The sequence below is a fragment of the Podarcis pityusensis genome, assembly GCF_964106645.2.
Source record: "Podarcis pityusensis genome assembly, chromosome: 9".
NCBI lineage: Eukaryota > Metazoa > Chordata > Lepidosauria > Squamata > Lacertidae > Podarcis > Podarcis pityusensis.
The window spans coordinates 37,841,807-37,863,570 of record NC_138034.1 but is presented as its reverse complement, the minus strand read 5'-3'; the positions used below and the strand labels follow the sequence as shown (position 1 = coordinate 37,863,570).

Sequence of the window (21,764 nt, the reverse complement as noted above, 5' to 3'; positions counted from 1 at the left end):
TTTCCTTATTTCTGTAAGTTAGCATGTAAGTTTCTGACTTTTAATATGAAAGCAGAATACATGCAGTGAGAAGCCTGGACTCACAGACTTCTATGATTTCAGCCCTGGTGTGGACAAATTAGGATGCAGCTGTAGGATTCATTTATACAATCAAATCTCGGTTCTCGAACGGCTCTGTTTTCAAACGTTTCAGCTCCTGAATGCCAAAAACCCAGAAGTAAATGCTCCGGTTTTCGAACATTTTTCGGAACCTGAACGTCTAACGCGGCTTCCGCTTGAGTGCAAGAAGCTCTTGCAACCAATTGGAAGCCACTCCTCGGTTGTCAAACGTTTCGGAAGTTGAACGGTCTCCCAGAACGGATTATGTTCAACAACTGAGGTTTGACTATATCCTCATTTTACTGTGGTGTAGTATTTCTTGAACTACTCAGCCATTATTAGTCATTATGTTGAGAAAATCTTAGGTACACTAACATACCACAGACATGCCAATGCTATTGCTACCAGAGGTAATGGCAAACCCTGGGCTAGAGATGTTTGTCTCCTTTAATTTTCATTATTATTATTATTATTATTATTATTAGCTTTTCATCATGAGGTCCCAGGATTGGTCAGCACAGTGTAAAATACAACATTGAAAACAGTTTAAAACAAATTGCAATCACAACTAGAGTGGGTTCTTGTTTCACCATAATTGTTTATATTGAGGTTTGTAAACCCACTTGAAACCATTTCCTATTTTGATTAACCAACAAGTCATGAACCATAGTTTATCAGTTCAGATATTTCACAAATCCAAAGTTAAATTTAGTTAATAGCTTGTCTAAATTGAGCCTTACGTCTTAGTCAAATGTAATGCTGCCCATTGTTTGACATTATGTGCATGAACCTAGAACTCTGCACTCCCTCCTTCCCCTGACACATGGCAAGTCCCTACCTCTGATACATGTTTGTCTTGGGGTTTGTCCCAGCTTACAAACCAAGCTTGATCCTAGTCTACAGGCAAGTGCAAATTACAGTTTACTTGTATGTAAAAAATTGCAAGCTATAGTTTGCTGCAAATAAGGATTGAAGAAGAAAGCAGAAGCATGTAAGTCTGAAGTTTCTAAGGGTTTGTTTTGGCAACATCTAACTATAGCCTGCCATAATGTCTAACTGTAAACTTCTAAAAAACTTTTTAATTTTTTTTAAGGTAAAATAGTTCCCAATTTGGGGAATGGAGGGAGTTGGGTTTTTTTAACCATTTCAAATACCTTCTGAATTTGATGCAAATCTCTGACATTTGTGTTCATTTTGGAATTGCTCAATCAGCCCTTGCTCCCAGGTCCTCTTTCTCAAACCTTCCCATAACTGTGGGTCAGTTGCATGGAGGACTGGCAACAGTAAATACCTTAGGCTTAGGACCTGGGCATACCAGCAGTTCCCTTTGTTGTCACTGAGCAGCGGAGGAAATGTAGCTTGCTGTGTGATAACTCAAAATCTGGGGCATCTGCTGTCCCCTCCTTAACCAGGTTAAATTGGGGGGAAGAAGCAGTGGGATCCAAATTCTTGTCTAAGCCTTAATTCATGCTGTATCAGACCCAGGTTGGTTCTGAATGGAGCCCTGGGGACTTTGTGGCACTAAGTTGTGCTTGATACCACACGTTTTCCTAACATGCTGTTAGGGCTAGCTCAGTTTATTGATGAGGACAATGATAATAGAAAGCTTTTTGCTAGAAACTGTTACGTTTTATTATCATCTCATAACTATATTCACCAAATTTGGCTTGTTGAGTAAACTGTTGCAAGAAGTGGCTTCTATATGTAAGGTATCCCAAACTTAAGAGATATTCTCTAAGGCAGAAATTATAAAACTCTGTCCTAAATGTCCTAAACACATTTATTTAGAATGCAGTTGCATTGAACTTGATGGAACTCGTCTCATTCTTAAGCCTTCCAAATGGCAGAGGGATACTTGAAGTCAAAGCAAAATCCTTTAGGAAAGAAATTGGATATAAGTACTATATTGACCTAATCAAGGTGCATTCTAGACCACAAGTTATATTGCCCTCCCCAGTTCCTAATAGAAACCACTTTGTCCTTGTAAACCATTGGTATATAGCAGGCACATCCAACTCCCAAGAGACTGCGAACTACTCCCAGTAGAGCCAAAGTTGTTGATCTTTTTTTAGGGGGGGACGAAGCCAAAGTTGTTGAGCTTCTTTTAGGGAGGAATAGCAAAGCATGTTAGCTTTTTTTTGGGGGGGGGACACCGCTCACCTATAACAACGATGTTTTCTAACTCGTTGGCAAAATACCCATTTGACACAACAAAGGAAAAGAGCAGTGGGGGGGGGGAACTTTCACTCTATTGTTTATCACTACTGCCGATCTATAGGGATCCCGCGGTGCACCACAGTCATCCAGGGATCGATCTGCTGGTTGGACACCCCTGGCATATAGCACCTGGTTCACAAATGTAAGTGAAATGTATGATGCAGACTGCAAAGCTGTACTGTGTTAAGTCATCATAATAGAATCTCATGACACCATAAACTAGATTCTAGGCTGTCAAATGCCTTGTTATAGAGGAGCTTGATAGGTTGTTATAATGCCTACAAGTTCCTTTATCTGGGATCTTTACATGGATTTCCCTTTTTATTCAAACATTTCTAAGGACTTGAAGCACTCAATACCAGCTGGACTTGGTCTGTCTGAAACCCAAATTACATCGCATGGCTTCGACAGTACCAAAGAGGGAATCATTGAAGCTGGACCATTTCAAGGTAAGTAATTACTGATGAACTAAGAATATTTACTACAAATACATTAATGATAGAAAAGGGATTCTATGTAGTATTCATTGTTACTCATTTGTATGTTTTTTTTTTAAAAAGCACTTTGGCCGGAGAATATGTCTATTCACAATTCATTCAATGAATTTGTACATGAAAAAACTCTGCTGAGTTCTAAAGGCTAGTTCATGGTGGTGGTGGTGAGATAAATAAATGGTCAGTATACACAAAAGGGCTTGCCCTGTGGAGCAGCCCCCATAATGGAGCTGCCTCTGTTTCAAAGCAGCCCTAACATGAAATGTTGATGTACAAGTTTCAGTCTAGTTTCTCCAGTATTTTGTGTACATGTAATGTGTTGATCGAATAAGGATGGATTTTCATGGTGTATGTCCCGTTTTCAGGTCCCTCGTCATTACCCATGTCACCTGTTGTATCTCCTAGCAGCGCAGCTGCTAGCAGACTGGCTGAACAAGGGAGTGATTTAATTATGCCGAAAGGTATTCAGAGGTTTAAGCAGATAACACTCTTGCTGATACAATACTAACTCCCAAGTTAGCAGATAATTTGTTATGATTCCTTTACTTGCTATTGCTAAGCATAACAGCTGCTTTTTCATGGTTCTGTCACTTGGCAAAGTAACCAGTGCATTTTTCTTTCTGTATACTATCTTTCTTTACTATTAAACATGATCAAACAAATATTATCATCAGGAGAATGATTTGAGGAATGACCTTTCTACTGCAGTTTTCTCTTGTAGTGGTAGTGGTGTTCCATTAGTTCTCCATTATAACAGGAATATATAATTTCCAAGGCTATACCATGGACTGCTTGGCTTTGATCAAGTTAGTCTAGTGTTGGTACTTCATTCTGAAAGGGTAGAGTATTTCCCAGGTCTATTGTATAAGGCAGCCTCCCCCATCCAGGTGCCATCCAGGTGTTTTGGACACCTCCCATCATTCTTGGACTTTGGCCATGCTAGCTGGGGCTGATGGCAGTTTAGCCCAAAACCCATTTAGGACATCAGTTTGGGGAAGGCTTTTGTGTGTAGGGTATTCTGCAGACATTATTTGAGGTATGATGAAGTTGAGAGTATGTGTCAGTGATCAGCACTGAAATCTCTAAATGTACCTGAGGCCTTCATGTTTTAGTCTTTTAAAAATTAGATTCATGCATGGTTGGAAATGTGAACATATTTTAAAGGTTATAGAAAGCACTTGCTATCCAGTAATTGTATGAGCCACTTAGAATGAACTGATAATACTTTGGTTTACAGCAATTTAAAATCTGCTTGCTTGTGGCTCTGCTGGATCATTTGCAGAAATCAAATGAATTGATACCTTCCTAAAGTTGCTATTGGTTGTTAATGTTTAGGTCATAGCCCAAACATGTTCCTACTGGATTGTTAGCTTTCACATAGCAAACATCTCAGGTTGCAGCTTTTAGAATTGCAGGAGCTGGTGTGCTTCTTCTCAACATGCTCTATCCTGTATACTAAAATAACATCATCTGTGGGAGTCAACACCATCCTGACAGTTCATCTTTGTACTAGCAAGCTGCAATGCCACACATTTTTTTTTTAGTTAGGTATGAGTATTGCTATGAAGGAACATATCATAAAACTGGTATAGGTGAGGCATATGTTGCAATTTGGAATGTTTTCCAACAATTCTGTGCTTGTTTCTGGTGGGTGTTTGTAAAAAGAGCAGACTTTATGCACTCCCTATCTGCAGTTCAATGCCACTAAATATAGAGTGCTGATGGTAACATTTTAAAATTCACAGCCTTGCTTGCAATTCTTTTACTAACTTCTACTTATGGCTGGGTTCCACTGCTCTCTTGATTTTGAAGGTCATGGTAAAAGATCATTTCAAAATTATTGAGATGCCTAACTGAATCATTGCATGAATTTGGGATAATAATTCTGATTTGGAATATGGTGCGCTAAAAAAGCCCTCTGGTTGACGAAACTGTAATGTGGCTGCTTTCTCTCCTCTACCTTGCAGTGTATTTGTAGTCATCACTAGAGTCACTTTAGAATCACTGTGTGATTCTTCACACATGTCTTCTGAGCATCAAAACATCTGAAGGGGGTGATGCATCACATGCAAACACATGGTAGGCACATCCTAGGTTCATCACAGCTCAGAAAGACATCGGCTTTAAAAAATTTGAAGCCTTCTTGAGTAATGGGGTGCTATAGAAGTTAGATGGGGTTGCCTCTTCCCTTGACAACAGTGAGCAGCACTCAAGCATGCTGTACTGGTATTTAACTGTCAGAGCTATTTATTTATTTATCTATCTGTATATTAGTTATAGGGAAGTTAATTCTGTCTGCATATCTTTTTAAAAGTGAAATGGCATAGTTACTATGTCATGTAGATGTCCTCTTGTGACTTGATCTTGTTCCTCTCAACTCTGAAACAAGTCCCATAGAGTTCAGCAGTCTGGCTTCCAGTTAAATGTGTGTAGGCTTGTAACCATAACTGCTATGCAGATATTTAAAAGAACCAGTCTTCATAAGCTTTACTGCAACATATGCCTTTAGTGAAAATACAAGATACTGCATATTTTCCACATGCTGAGAGAATTGTTAATTCATCAGTGTACTTGGACATCAGTTCATACTGTGAACAATGCAACAGCTGGCAAATGCAGTAATTAATTGAGTCTGCTTTGTAGCATTTTCTAATATCCTGTTCATAAAAGTATTTTAAAGCTTCTTAATTAAGATCTCCAAATTACTGACTGTTGTAACTTAAATCCAAATACCCAAGCAATCTTATTCTTTAAGGTTCACCATAATATTAACACAGAGATTAGTGTGCTATTCACTTCAGAATGAAGCGGGAAATGCTTTACTTTGTAGCTTTCTGTTTAAGTGGCACACTTCAGCATGCCTATTTACATCTGGTTTCTAAACAGGCAATCTAAGAATGCAGCAGAAAAGTGGACCAGTTGTGCTAGCAGAGGAGGCGAAGAACCCAGCCATGGAAAAGCTGGAGCTTGTAAGAAGATGGAGCCTAAATACTTACAAGGTTTGTATTTCATAGTTGCAGTTTAGATCCCACAGATGCAAGCTAAGCATTCTCTCTTGGCCTGTTGGCTAAGAGGAAGCACTGTTTCCAGTGCTTCAAATGTAAAAGGATTTGGCATTTTACCAGAATTAGAAGTCTTAAGAGACTGACGTGCATTTTGAAAATTTAATCTCCTTCTGCTACAGTGACCCCTTGGGATGAAGAGAGGCTTTTGGAATAGTGACATGTAATAAGGAACCTAATTTGTTTTTCTAAAATTTACTTCTTCAAGATTATTTTGAGTACTGTGTGAACTTCTTAATAAAGTTGGCTATTAAGTAATTGCTTTGAAGTTATTTGAATTGGTCATCTCCTAATAGAACTGCTGAAATTGGCAAGAAATGCAACACGTGTGTAAGATTTACACACAATAAGATCTCGAATTTCATTGTTATGTGTGCTGCTCATTATGTAGTCAGTAGATTTTAGATTGCAAAAGAAGGGGCAGTGTGTGTTTTAATGGTGCTGTTTTGTGCTTAGGGTGTATAATTTATTATGTCATTTTGCAGCATATTTCAGCTTAGGAAAATGTAGTATAAGTAACCATTAATGGATTTCTTCCTCAAATAGCTAGTTCAAAGACACATTACATCTTTCCCATATGTATGTGCTCCTCACATGGAGAAACTTAATGCGCCTGAGCTCATTTATAAATGAGTGACAAAATGTGTCCATGGGCTAACTGTGATTACCTTGCCCTCAGCTTTGTGCACCTCACTTCTGCATGTTGACATAGCATGTTAAGGGTGATCTGCATGCGTTATTTCAACAAAGTTCAGGCTCACATGCTTACATTCCCTCCCTCATTTTCTGATTCACAGCAGTTACAGTATATAAATGCCACTTTCAATATGGGAGTGGCTAACTGGCTATATCTGTGATCCATAACTTCCACATTGTTTTTTCCATTTACATGTATACCTATTGAAAGTTAGAATTTCTTTCAATGAAGAATCAGGAAATTGTATTGTTGTGTGAACTGGTCCATATGGAACTTGGTAATTTTAAGCAGGTAGTGAATTGGCTCCCTGCTCTCAGAGTCTATTATGTGCATCCCAAATCATTCTGTGCTTTCATGTTTGATCATTTTTGTTGATGGAAAATTTTAAGAATTATGATTGTTTCAAAACTTTGCTGCATTTGCTCTTGATCATGCTTTCTGTTTATCTGTTCACCATTTGGCTGCCTCATCAGTTGCTTAGGACAGTATTCCTCATTAAAGTTCCTGCAACTTTAAAAAAATGCAGTGGTTTCTTTCTTCACATTTCATTGTGGCCCTGTGCTTGGTTTACTATTCAGAGTATTGGTAAGTTTCTTTGTGTGTTAAGCCCACACAGAAGATTGACTAATACTAAAATCTGCTCTCTATTTTTCAGGATGAATTGAAATCTTTTTAATGAGCTTTTTCAGTCTCGAATGGCTACATAGCAGCAGTAACCCAAAATGACACTTTTACCCTTTAATCAGAAAAATACACTTGTTCTTTTTTCGCATACAGAACCAGTATGAATTGTACTAGCTTGCTCTAATTGGCTTTTCACAGAGTTAAGTGAGTGGATACATACTACAGGGATCACAGATCTACTTTTTAGAGTTCTAGATCAACATTTGAATCACTAGTGTGGTGTACTCAGTATTTTAATATAATTTTTGGAGTCCTAAACAGGCTACGAATTGTGAAGAAAGCTTCTTGGGTGTGTTTTATTTATTTAGCAAAATATTTATACTGCCTGATTGTAAGAAAATTGTAATTTTACACTTTGTTTTGCAAACTTTGCAGTGTACTCGCCAGATTATCTCTGAGAAGCTGGGTCGAGGCTCACGAACAGTAGATTTGGAATTGGAAGCTCAAATAGAAATACTGAGGGATAACAAAAAGAAGTACGAGAATGTCCTGAAATTGGCACAAACATTGTCCACACAGCTTTTCCAGATGGTGAATACCCAAAGACAGCTGGGAGATACATTTGCAGACTTGAGTTTGAAATCATTAGAACTCCATGTAAGCATTTAATTGCAATAGAAAAATAGTAAAGTTACAGGAAAATTGGAAATGCCTCCATTTGTTTAGTCTAATTTTTAGTACGATTGCCTGATAACAGATAGCATAATTTTAAAAAAGAGAACAGCATGAATTGTTGCCTTGCATGTTAATCACTAGCTTTCTCACTCAGTGGGGCGGGGGAGCCTTTTTGACTTATCAGTTCAGATCACCTGAAGTTACAACTATTTCAGTGGACACCATCTCCCTGCCTAGAGAAAAGAAAGGGGATGGACAACTGAAATTGCAGCTAAAATGGAACAAAAGTATCCCTGACCAGGAAGGGAGTTCGCATTGAAATCCCCAGCATGGTTCAACTCCTTGTGCATCCTGATTTCTGCAGGGTTCAAATGTGCAAGCTAGTTCCTGGGGTGGGGGTGGGGGAACCTAGCTCATGCACTTGAGCCCCACAGGATTAAACTTGCCAGACAAGAGCCGATGTGCAGATATTTTGGTCCTGCATTCCCTAGGGGTTGGCTGTGTAAGCAGCTGATCCAACCATGTCTCCACCTGCCCCACATCTAACATCACATGACATCAGTTGTGAGGCATGTGGGAATGGTTTTGGGAAATGGCTTCACAAGCCAAGTGGGGAGGCCTGGCAGCCCAAATCTGGCACATAGGCCGGGGTTCCCCATGCCTACTCTAGCTAATCTCTGCACATTTGTTTCAATTTTTGCAATAAGCTAATTTAGGGCAGAAGCTGTACCTATTTGTGCTTAATGTTAAGCCATGGTTTCTTATATAAACCGTGAGTTATTCCACAGATGATCAGACAACAGTTTCTTGCTTTGTTTTTCAGCTGGTTTTGCCTTGTGCCTTTGTAGTTTGGTGATCATTTGGGATGCAGTAGCCCAACTAGCCAATAATGCTTGAGTGTTTGTGCATTACACTAAGCCATAGTTAAAACAAATCAAGTTCATAAGCTAAAAATAAACCATGGCTTCAGATGATGATTTGCTGGAAGTAAATGAACCATAATTAAACCACTGGGTATGATTTGCACGTATTAGCTAAAACATGGATTAATAAAATTATCGTAGTGTTATGTACAAACAGGACACCACAATTTTTACCCATAGAAAAGCCATTCATTCCACTTTTAAAATGATTATAGACTTGTGGCATATAGAATAAAGTTCTTACAAATGGAGAATTCAATTTTGTGAGAGAAGCTAATCAGTAAGCTAACACAGGCTATTTTAAGGCTTTGAAGTCTCTTGATTGCTATGAATAGTGTCAATAATTTGGCGTTTAATAAATAATGGAAAGTTAAGCATTCAAAAACACTGTTATATTTCCAATCTCTTAACAGGAGGAATTTGGATACAATGCAGATACTCAGAAACTTCTTGCTAAAAACGGTGAAACTCTACTTGGGGCAATTAACTTTTTTATTGCTAGTGTGAACACTTTGGTGAACAAAACTATTGAAGACACGTTAATAACCGTGAAACAATATGAAAGTGCCAGGTAATGGATTATACAATATTCTCTGATGTCTTCCTGAAGTATGTAGTTTTAACACATAGGCTAGTTGTTTGTTGAATTTTGAGTTTAGATATCATTAAGACATACTGTCCACAGAAACAAATTCAAATATACAGTCTGAGGCATTTTTACCCCGCTGTTTAGCCCAAAAGCCCTCACCAGCTTACATGAGATCAATAGCAAACAAAGCAGTCCCTGCCCTCGGGCTTAAGACATGACATAAAAGGAAACAGGGATGTGGAGGGCAGGTGAAAACTACCCAACTGATGCACCAGTTATAAATTTATAAGTATGTCAGGAAACCATATTATGTAGCTACAGCCTTTTTCATACCTTTTCTTTCTGGTCCTTTTCCACTGCTGAAGAAGCAAGCTGCTGTTCATCTTCGAAATTAATCTATTTGAGGGTGTGAGTTGATGTGGGGAACATTTCAGAGAAAGATCTGGCTATGCCATAGTTTCCAGTACTTGCTTGTAAATGACTTTATTTTTATCTTACTCATTTAATATATACCACTCTGTACTGAAGACAGTCTCTATACAGTTTACAAAATAACAATTACAATACAATACAAGACAAGACAATGAATACTGAGAAATTACCATATAATTCACTGCCATAAAACATTAAAAAAAAAAAAGCAGCAAAGCTACAGATTTTGAGACATCTTTATATAGAGTTCAGCCTCCCTCTTGCCAAGGCACATTCTGACTCACAAAATGAAACACTTACCCCATTAACACATACACATCACACACACATTCTGCCTGTATTTATACAAATCATACATCACCTACTACTCATTCAGTACTACACACACATCCACCAGTACACACAATCACTCTCCCACTCAGTCACAACCGCTATCACCCGTCACTCCTTCCACTCAACAAAAATGTACTGCAGAAGCACCAGGAGACAATGAAACCATTCACTGACAGAACCACATAAATGACACTACACATTGCCACCCATCCGTCACTCAGAGATTCGCTGTTCCTGATAGCAATCTGGCTCTCACTCGGATTGCTCTGTCTCACCCAAAGATGTGTTGAACTGCACACACCCCTCCCTGGTACTTCTTTCTGTCACCAAAGGGCCCTCAGACAATTAAACCCATGCAAGAGGCATTCCAAAAGGCAAAACTTGAAGGAGGGGCGCTCAGCCTTGCTGGTTCTGTAGCTTTCTGGGTGAATGGCAGTCATTAGCTGGTTCCACACTTCCTCTGCAGTTCTGCTCCAACAAAATGACTCCCGGGGCACCCAGTTGCAAAGTCGTAAAAAAGTCAGTATCTCCCTCATAGAGTGCTATAGTCTCATTGATGAGGGGAAGGGTAGAGATCAGTCAAGGGTGGAAATGCCATCCATTATTGCTTAAAAATATTCTAAAGCAAGGGTGGGAAACCTGTAGCCCACAGGCCAAGGTTGGCCTCCTAGACCTCTCTATTTGGCCTGCTGAGCCATTTTCCCTAAACCACACCCGCCATTGGAGCAGGTATCAACATGCCTACAAAGTAATAATTAGGAGCTTAAAGTTTGCTATTGATTTTTCCTCTACTGGAGAAAGGTGCGCTCCCGCCACTTGTTGGGTGCACCTTGCTCATACAGCACCAAAGGTTTGAAACGCTGTTAAAATGAAGCTTGTTCTTTGCATTTTAGCAACAGTTTCAAGGCAGACTGTTTGGTGCTATAGGAGCAGCAAAGCCCCACATACTGTGGTTCCGAAGTGCCCAACAACCAACTGGCTGTAGAGTGCTTAGGAAGTGCTGTGCAATGGACTTTCATGGGTGGGACAGCCCACCTGCCAGTCTTCAATCATAATGAAGTCAGGTGATTGACAGATGGGTTGTACTATCAAAGCTGGCCCATGTGGTTTGGTCAGATAAAGATCTGGCTCATCAAGCCAAAAAAAGTTTGCCACCCGTGTTCTGTAGCTTACAGTATTGCAAAATACCCTGCATTCTCCCATGAGCATAATTGTTGAAACCTGCAATATGAATGCTATCTGATCTCCCCTGCTCATTTATAACCAATTCCTACCAGGCACAGAAAGTGGAACTATTTGTAAGAGGCTCCAGATGACAAAATAAAAGATTTTAGCTTCCCCCATATTATCATACATTTGTAATCTTTTGAAAACATCTGTTACATGTATTGGTGAGACCCAGGGTAGTGTGAGAAGAGCAATAGATTGCTGTTAAGTAAGCAGACAGACTTATTGGTTATCACTCTGTGATTACTTTGGTCCATATCATATTCCCAAATGGGAGCCTTTGTTCCCTTTTTCTGATTGCAATAACTGATACCTGGGTTACTTGCGTGGACAGGGATGATATGTAAGCCTTTAAAATGGGGGGCAGAATTGTATGTGTTTCTATTGCTCCATGCAAATATGCACAGGTCATTTTAATTCTTTCTTCTTCTCAGGATTGAATATGATGCTTATCGCACAGATCTAGAGGAGCTGAATCTTGGCCCACGAGATGCAAACACATTGCCAAAAATTGAGCAGTCGCAACAACTATTCCAAATACATAAGGAGAAATATGACAAAATGCGCAATGATGTATCAGTTAAATTGAAGTTTCTGGAGGAAAACAAGGTAAGGAATTGCATTACTTCCTAATTTGCTATATACTTGAAATTCAACTTTGCATTATCAGCTATATATTAGATCATGCAGTCTATTGAATTTGATTATTTCTGTCTCTTTACTAAACTATTTAAACTTCTGGCAGGTAAGTACTAGAATAGATTTGAGTAAGAGCATTAAATCAGATTCTTTTTCTATTCTTAACTCCTTTTTGTTTTTCTTGTTTGTGCGTAGCACGACACCTTAAAATTATTTCAGTGCCATATTGACAACAAGGGGTTGATAATGTACCTGACTATTCATGAGGACCCTTGGAGCCCTTGAAGACAGATAAAATCAGGGCTCAACTGATTATAAAAGTTCACCACTGTAAAGGGAGGAGTGGAACGCTAACCCTGCTGGTAATTTTGGCTGCTGAGCTACAGTGACATGGACACAAGTTTCAACCCCTGCCACTGATCGATAGTCTAGCAGAAGTATGTAATGAGCAGCCACAACAATTAACAGTCCTGCTTTACTGCAAGGGAAAGTGTGACACAAACACGCCTTCTAGAGCTGATATTAGCCCCCTCAGTTCTGAAATAGTTGTCATATTTGGTGAAATTAAAATGATTTATTGTCTGGCAAGCATAAGTTTTGCCAGCACTCTTACCTTCCTAGAACTGCTTTTGTTTTGAGTTCCAAATTAGATTGAAAATTCTTTTTTTATCTGAAGCTTGAGATGTCGTCTAACATTGTATGCTTACTTGCTTCAGTTTTTGGAGAAAAGCTCAGAACATGAACTGAATGTTTCTCTTTCTGACATTAGGGTATTACTGGAAACCAAACTCTGTAATTTTGGGTGGTTGGTCAGTGTTTGCTGGCCAATATCATTGAGTTCCAGTTGCAGTACTACCATTAGTAGACCTCTGTTTCCTGACCAAATATGTCATTTTGGCTAAATATGTGGAATGTAACAGCTATAGCTATTCTTGTTAACATATAAGTAGTGTCGATTGCTGTCAGAATTGGAGTACAATGAACTTCTATACAAAAAGGGGCCAAAACTTTTTATTCTCTATTTGACAAGTAGCTGCGTTGGGCAAAGGCAAACCTCCCAAAAGATTTATTTCATGTGTAATAGCCCACTGATTAAAAGTGCTAGTTTGAAGCAGTAGGACAACTCTGTAATGAACCACTATCTGACTGGTTAATAGTTCTATTTGCACCATGTTAAGCAGCAATCTGGTACCTACCACATTGAAGGTACATATATATATACTTCTAAGAGAGTTCCATATTTATACCTGTTGTGTTGGCTCCTTTCGGGGAAATGAGTGGCAGAAGCTGTGTGCAAGCTGTGACTGATGTGCATGGGTTGAAAGGAGGGGAAGGTGGAGACTTCATCCTATGGACTGAATGTAGTTCGGTAATATTTGTCAGATAGTTTACTTGAAATGCTGCAGGTTTCTCCTTTGCATCATTTTCAGAAATTTGCTAAGGATAGTAATTTGAGGGTCAATAATTCTTATGCTGATTGTCTTTGAATTCTGTCACAATGACTTCATTAGCTATAGACACCCTAAGGGGAAGGAGGTTTGGCAGCCATTCAAATGTTAAGATAAATTGATATCTTTGCTCTCTTCACAAAAAATAAAAAGCTGTACTGACAATGTGCAGTGATAAGTGTCTGTAAGATGTCAAAAACTCTTTTGACAGTTAGTAGCACTACCTGTTATTCTAGCCTAGTCTATGTTTGCACAGATTGCACCTTATTAAATGTAACCAACAATATCCACTCTTGTATAGATCTCTGCATATTTTGAGTAGCAGAATATTCTGAAATGTCATCCACATCTGGTGTAAATAGTTTTGCCATGAAGCAATCTGTGGCAGTGATGGAAGGTCCTGCTGGGATCAGCATGCTTCTGTTTGCACACTAGTGCTTCCATAAGTGCCTCATATAGTATTTATTCACTGTGGGGAACAGCAAATTCTGGTAAGCTCCCCTTGGTTTTGAGCCACATGCAGGCAAAAGTCAGAGGAATTTATGGCACCCAAATTAGGGGAGGGGGTCATTTTCTCTTGGAAATCACTCTTCTTGATTTTGTCTATTTGTAACCATGAAGCACTACTTATGTCTGTGGATTAGTTTTGGACATAGCAGTCCCCTCTTCCTTCTCTTCCATACACACAAGAAAAAGATCTAAAATTTCTTCTGCTTTAGAGCATGCATGGAGAATCTCCAGCCTGTGGGCATAGTTTGACCTGGCATGGATCCCAGTATGGCTGTTTTCCCCAAGCTACGCCCTCCTGCACCACACCTGACATCATGTGGGGTTGGTAGAAATGTAGCAACCAAGGAACAATTGGGAGCCTTAAAGTCCTTCCGGTCGTTCCTTGGCAAGGAATGCTCACTGTTGGTCAGCAGTAACAGCATACAAATGCTCACTTTGATCAGCAGTAACAGCATACAGAAAGCTAGATTTCAGGGGACAGGATTTTAGCCTTCTCCCAGCTTTCCTCAGGGACATACCTGCTATTTGAGATTCAAAGCTAATGATTCAAAGTTGTGGCTAAGAAGAAGCCTTTAAATATTTGATACTGAAAGATAGAGGAATCTAGGAATATAAATAATTGCCTGAAAATAATTTTGCAGGCCTCTGGATTGTAGTGAAATCCACTTCTTCATGGGAAGATTTGAGGGAACATAATTGTTTTGCAATATCCTGTTTTTGCACTGCGTTGATCTTAGAAGGGTGTGTGGGAGCCATGGGACCTATAATTTTCTCCCTTAAGTTGCTGAGTTCTATACCATACACTCCTTTAAAGCACCTGCGTCTCCAAGAAATAAATGTAAAGTGTTAAAACTTCAGGACAATGGAACTTCCAGAAGATCTGTCATCTTAAATAACTATATGTGGCATGGCACAGAGATCTTTTAGTTTGAGGTTACTTCAATAATTCAAAAATGCATTTAAAAGCCTTTGCTGTCTTCTAATGATGGCATTAGTAAAAGATAAAGCTACAGTTATAGCAACATTCATAAAAATGTGCTCTGTCCCATACATTCTCAACAGTTCTGAACATTTTGAACACAAGCTAGTTTTATAGATGTGCATTTAGCGTTCAAATAGTAAATGAAAAAAGCATACATTGTTCCTTGTTGCCACTTCCCTTTTTATAGAAAGTATTCAGATATGATGGGTTGTATCCTATGCTTGCACTACAGAACTTTCAGTTTTGCTCCTTCCCTGCACCCAAAAAAAAACAGTTCTGGGGGACCTCCAACGTTTGGAATACGATTTTGGGGGCTTTTATGCTTTCTTTTACATCAGTGTTGCTCTATTGGTATGTATGAGTATTGCTGACTATTATGGGCTGCCATTAAAAGTATTGTGAATTATAAGCGAATACATAAATCTAACTCAAAACACTTGATTTTAAAATTCTGTTTAGTCAGTAAAATACAGCAATGTCTAAGTGTGCTGTCTGAGTATTGTAATCAGATGTTCATATTATTTTAAGTGTGTCCATCCCACATAGTTCACCCACGAAGTCTGGTTTCCCAGCCTTTAGTTGTAAACACCCAAAAGACTGAATAGTAGAAGAAGTGAACAATGAACAAATAGTTGCCATACAGCACTGATGCCTTTTTTCATATTGGCTTTTATTTTGATGTGTTGCACGATTGCCACTCTATATTTTTGCTTATTAAAGGGGAGGAATATCAATTGAGATCGTATTTGTTTGCCTTGTAGCAAAAGTTGCTGCAGGGAGCCCAAATGGTAACTGCTACAGTTAACTGATGTAGCATATTTCCAGACGTTCTGGAGCAGGCATAGGCAAACTCGTCCCTCCAGATGTTTGGGACTACAACTCCCATCATCCCTGATGTTAGCTAGGGATGATGGGAGTTGTAGTCCCAAAACATCTGGAGGGACGAGTTTGCCTATGCCTGTTCTGGAGGGATAGTCATGTTTATCTGTTGTAGCAAAACTAAAAAAAGACTTGTAACACTTCAAAAACTAACAAATTTATTATGGCATAAGTTGTGGATCAGATTCATGGAAGTTTTTGTCCTAAGCTAGAAAATGTGTGGAGAGAGAGAGAGAGAGGGAGGTAGTTCTGGAGGAAACAAAAGTCAATTTTGCAGAGGTGAAATAATAACAGAAAAGGATGATAGTACTGCTAAATTTTAAGAATATCCACGGATCAAAATTGAGTATGTATGTGAAAAGATGAAGCAGACGCCTCTCTTATAGGAGTCCACAACTTTTATTTTACTAGTCTCCTTCAGGGGTTTCCATCCATTCAGTCATCTGCAGCATTTGTTCTGCTCTTCTGGATATATCTGATAGAAATTCATTCTTACTGTTTTCACCTGAATGGTGTCCATTGTCCCTCCTGGACACTTAGATTAGAATATTGGCTGAAGTGTTTTTCAGCAATGTCCTCTGAAGAAAGTGGCAGTCCATTCCCCTTTTTTGTTATTTATAATTAAAAACTACTCATCTATATGTAGCATCATTTGAATTATGTGCTTTGTGCTGTTGTCATTTTGAAGAATGTCTGCAGATGTAGAATGTTTGGCCTACCTCCTGATGATGGTAGCTTGTTGGAAGATACTTGACATAATCCAGGGTGTGCTGTGGCTTAAGAATTTAGGATTTTTTAAACTCTGAAGCTCCAAAATTTTTGGGTACTCTCTTTGCCTCCATACACTGCACTCTTGTTTTCCTCTCATATCAGCAGCTACTGATTCCACATCTGCACAGCTTTTTAACTGTGAAGAATGTTGGAAAACTATTTGTTTGTTTTTAAAACTGGAACACCTTGGGGTTAACCTCTGATCATCTTCGATATTCAATTACATGCCTTTTCATCTTTAACTTTATCCTTGTCCACAGGTGAAAGTATTGCACAATCAGCTTGTTCTGTTCCACAATGCCATTGCCGCATACTTTGCGGGGAATCAAAAACAGCTTGAACAGACTCTTAAACTATTCCATATCAAATTGAAAACGCCTGGAGTAGATGCTCCATCCTGGCTTGAAGATCAGCAATAGGACCACAGCATGAAGATCCCTTGATCAACCAAGAATATTGTACACCTAATGAGAATCAATGAATTTGTATAAGGAGGACTGTTTGTAATGATACTTGCACAAGCAGCTTTAATTTCCCCCTTGATAATAATTACTATAATAGTTTGGGAGGGTGGATGGATGTAACCAAATGTAACTTGCCATTTCAGAAACAGATCTTTTTTGTATTTGAGGGTGGATGGTTTTCTGTAGTAGGGAAATATAGATTTGCACTGACAAAGATGTTCGTGATCTCCGGTAATTGTGGTGGCTAGATGAGAATTTTTTCAAAGGGAGATGCTCATGGTTTGTATCAACATCAGATATTTTATATAAATGTATTAAGCTTCTCTAAAGATTCTTTTTTCATGTAAATGTGTTAAAAGAATAAATGTTTTACAGAGTAATAATATAAGGAAGGCCTTCAAGCAACATCCACAAAATATCAGTGGCTGGCTGATACGTGGAATTGCAGCAAATAGCTTTTTAAAAAAATGTTGGATCATTCAATTTTGTGGTTCAGAAACACTAAATATAGAATTGCCCTCTTGGTCTGAAGCTTTGAAAACACATTTTAGCATTGTAAAGATGAACCGTTGGAGAAGCAGACCATAGCCCTACTTCTTTAATATTTAAATGTCTATTAAAAAAAATACCTTTACTTGCCTTAAATTCAGAAGTGCCTTTTGCAACACACTTTGTACCCAGTGTACATAATCTGTAAGAAACCCTCTTTGGATTGATGACTTTTTAAAGAGACAGTCTGAGGCCAGTCTGGGTTGTGTGTGCTTCTGTTGAACGGCAGACCATGTCACATGACTAATATGACTGATTGTTTCTTTTCTCAATCAATAGTGTAACCTTTATTAAACATACATTTCTGTTCTCTTATAGCCTTTTAAAATTCACTGTTATGGAGCATCCTCAATTGCACATTATCCACTGCTTTTTGTGTTTATATAAATGAAGTAAAAATAACTTAACACAGTTTATATGGATTGTACAATTATGTATTATATGTTGAAATGATTCAGTTGCTTCTTTAAATGGTTTAGTTTAAGTCTTAATGTAATGTGTGTATCAAGTACATTTTAAATCATTCCTTATTACATTCTTGTCTGTTCAATGACGTTTTGCAATTGGATTTTTTCTCTTGCAATAACTTTACCAAGTTACCATTCCTCAGAATGTGCCTCCATTGTTAACTTTGTTTTCATACTAAAGGTGTTTGCTGCAGTCTGTTTCCTTTATTTCATGGGATTTGTGGATTAACATTTGCACAAACCTTCTTTTTCTTCCAGCTAAGCCTTGGGGGTACTTTTATTAGCCATAGCCCTACAAACAAGATATGATTAGCTGCCTTTCTGACTGGAACTTTTCCCCTCCAATGGCTTTTTTCCTCCACTGCTAGGAAGGGAAGCAAATGTTCTTGAGGAAGCAGGGCTATAGCAGAAATGTACTCTTCTTCACCCCCTTTGTTCACATTCCTTCAAACAGCATGTTCTGTTGCTTTGTCTTGTGTGGACTTACAGCTGGAACATTGGAGAGGCGACAAAAACCTATCAGGGTAGACAAGGTGAGTCTGTGGTACCAAAAAACCACAAATCCTCTGAATAGAAGTGGTATTCATGTGTTTTCATGTATTATAATGTTTTTAAATGTTGACAGCTAAGTTAGCAATCATCCTGGCTTTTGTACTAGTTGGCTAGAAATTTGCTTGACATATAAACAAAAACTTTCTCTTCCCTGCTTACATCCTCATGGCCACAGCTCTGGTAATGTGAAATGGCTAACTCTCAAGATGACAATATAGCAAGCATAGCAAAACTTGTGTGTCAGCTGGGTAGATTTAGTTGTCTCCCCCTAATTCTTCAGTCTTTCCTATGACAGTTCTTTCTTTTTTAAGTACCTAGCCCCATTTATCATTTTATACTTTCCTCCAGCCCTAGGCTGTGCTGTTGGAATCCTTCATAAGTTTCAACTTCGCGTGTGACATCTCCATGCAGTAAAACGGCTAAACGGAGGCTGGGTGCTGCCTTGAGCGTTCAAACTTCCTCCTTTAAAATTTATCTGGCATTTTCACAAAGCAACTATTGGCCAAGTTTACATCTTTTGTGCTCAGTTTGATAATAACTGACTTCACAGAAACCCTGAGTTTGTTCCTAGAGTTCTGTTTTTACTTGTCACTGTCGTTTTCCTTCTCTATTTGCATTTCTCACTTCTTATGGCGCTGTGTGACATGGTGAATTTCTGTATATCAGTTTGAGAAATTGTCTGGAGGTACAGGTCATGAAATATTTATCAAAGAATTTCAAATTCTGCACTGAAGAATTTGAAATCATCACACAAGGAAAATCATAAAATCTTTTGCAAAATAATCTACATACACAAATACGTGTAAATTGAATGGGGTACTTTGTATTATGAAATCTACATATTTTTTTCCGGTGCTGCAGGTTGTCATACTACCATACTGGTGTCAGAAGCATAGATCAGTAGTAACTGAAATAGAAATCAGGATCACTTTTGTCTCAGGGAGTTGGACTAGATGACCCTTGGAGTTCCTTCTTACTTTTTAGTTCTATGACTATGAACAGTAAGGCACAACGCAATCCCACTTTAAATGCACTAGATTCCACCACTTTTCTAGTGCAAGCTTAAGTGCTTCTATGAAGGGTGCACTAGTAAACATTGCAGTGTCTAAGCTCTTAGTTGTAAGAATAGTTCTTTATGACTAGATCAAAGACACGGACTAGATCAAATCCAACTTGATGTGGACACAATAAAATGGAACGTTCCAAAGGATGCTTAGTGCTTTGATTTTAAAAAATAATAATCAAGGTTTGTAAGAGACTATAGGGACTTGGATATCTTAGAAAGCTGGGATCAGGGAAGTGGGTGTTTTTGGAGGGGAGGAATTTTTTGAACTTTGTTAGGAGCATTGGCTTCTCTCCACTGAAAGGAAATAAACACAGATAAATGAATCCAAACCTGGAGTGGCAGTGGCCTACTGTGGAGGTCCCTGCTCTACCCACCGAATGCATGAACAGGAGAAGCTACTACCAGTGGTAGTCAATGTACCATATTTCACTGCATAATAGTTGCACCACCACCCCTAAAAGCTGTCCCCAGAGCATTCCCCACGTAATAGTCGCAGCAGTGAAAATGCCTTGCCGGTGGGACATTAGTTTTGCCTAACAGCATTTGCCCGCTTTTGTAATTGAAATTGCTCTTAGCACAGCTGTTTCCCAGCCTCTTCCTGTTCCTACCTGTGGAACTTGCCTGTTGGCTGAGCCGGCCCTCAACCCACGGGGGATGAGGCAGCCTCGTGCGAGGAGCGAAAGCAGCTGCTGAGGAGGCCTCACCCGAGAGGAGTATGGAGATGGAGGAGAAATGTGGTGGCAAGGTCCTGGCCAGTGGCATGCGGCTTGGGCCCGTGGATATGCCCAGCAATTGTAAACTGCCTGCTCTAGAGGGGTGTGCGCCTAAGGCCCCTTGCAGTGGGCCTACTACTCCGTGGGGGGCTTGCAGGGCGGGGTTAAGAGACCAGGCTAAGCTATGCATTTACTGTATTTCACCACATAATGGTTTCCACCGCATAAGCCGCACCCCTCTTTTTTGAAAATAAAAATCAGCATTAAAAATGTGACTTATGGGGTGGAATATGATAACCCTGGAATGAAGGAATATGGAACTGATCTAGCCAAGGAGCCACTGGACCCTAAGGTGCTCGTGTCTATTGACAAATCTTGTGAGGCGTCTGAGCCACGCCTGTTTGCTGCGCCAGCCTGGAGGTGGTGCAGCAAATGTATTCTTTTCGCGCCCCACCTTCTACTCTGGCTGCCACAAATGGTGGAACACCAGATGCCGCAGTGACTCCCATCACTCACTACTTCCCTCCAGGAGTTCAGATTGTGCTCTTTATCTCATTGTTAAGGAAATTAAGAGGAGATAGTGAAGGATTTCACAACCACTCATTATACACTAGGAGTGTCCCATGTACCAAATAAGATGCAGGAGTTAAATACAAAATTCCTCACATGAATCTTGTAATAGGTTACTGACATGCTCTCTGTTGTTGCATAGATAGGCACATTTTGAGGTTCAGACGGCACATATTATCCAAAACTACTAAGTAATTCATGACTGAGCTGGATTGGTATTACAGTTAAACCTGTGAACAATAAACTGTCCTTGGTAGAGTGGCATACTGTTACCATTTTTGTTGCAGCTACTGATGTTGGTGGGAGTTTGCCGTCTGCATAAATGATAAAGGGAGGCCTTCGCGTATATGTCATCCTCAGAGCTTGGCCCTCTAAAGACAATGTCGTAAGTGTGCAGAAGGACAGAACGTTTCCTACGAAGAATTGTGCACTGTGTGGGCAGCTGGCCACTGCCCATAACACAAACTCACAAACCCAAGTGGAAATTTTCCTCTGGGCTGTGAATATTCATAATGACGACTAGTAGAAATTACATAATCATTATTAGCATTACCATCCCTGACGCAATTCCAGTATGTGAACAAATAGGTCTACTTTCTCTAATCTCAACCGTAAGCTTGTATTTTCTTAGAAGGTGTATTACATTTTTGAGTGTGGCCTCTTGAGTGCTATATTATTGTGCAAACTCCTGAAAGGTATCTGGAGGTAGTCCTTGGTCTGGATAATTAATGATATCAGTTGTGGGATTTAATTGTGAAATATACATTATCTACCATTGTTAA

At 39.2% G+C, this 21,764-nt stretch overlaps 1 protein-coding gene and 1 long non-coding RNA gene across 4 annotated transcripts in view; one reads left to right on the top strand and one right to left on the bottom strand.

Moving 5' to 3' along the window:
- The window catches only part of ARFIP1 (ARF interacting protein 1), a 35,125-nt gene extending 16,851 nt beyond the window's left edge, over positions 1-18,274 (top strand). For 2 of the 3 annotated variants that reach the window (XM_081021410.1, XM_081021408.1), the window contains exons 3-9: positions 2,657-2,765; positions 3,176-3,271; positions 5,697-5,809; positions 7,629-7,850; positions 9,205-9,362; positions 11,807-11,981; positions 16,862-18,274. In XM_081021410.1, the coding sequence (XP_080877536.1) occupies positions 2,657-2,765; positions 3,176-3,271; positions 5,697-5,809; positions 7,629-7,850; positions 9,205-9,362; positions 11,807-11,981; positions 16,862-17,020 (1,032 nt within the window). In that variant the 3' untranslated portion in view covers positions 17,021-18,274. The remainder of the gene's footprint in view (positions 1-2,656; positions 2,766-3,175; positions 3,272-5,696; positions 5,810-7,628; positions 7,851-9,204; positions 9,363-11,806; positions 11,982-16,861) is intronic. The other variant, XM_081021409.1, reaches the window with a different exon arrangement.
- Positions 1,862-2,650, bottom strand: LOC308485556. Its single transcript, XR_013990609.1, has 2 exons — positions 2,260-2,650; positions 1,862-1,973 (listed from the first exon to the last, which is right to left on the bottom strand). It is a non-coding gene; the product is annotated as an uncharacterized lncRNA (long non-coding RNA).
- Positions 18,275-21,764: the final 3,490 nt, after the last annotated feature.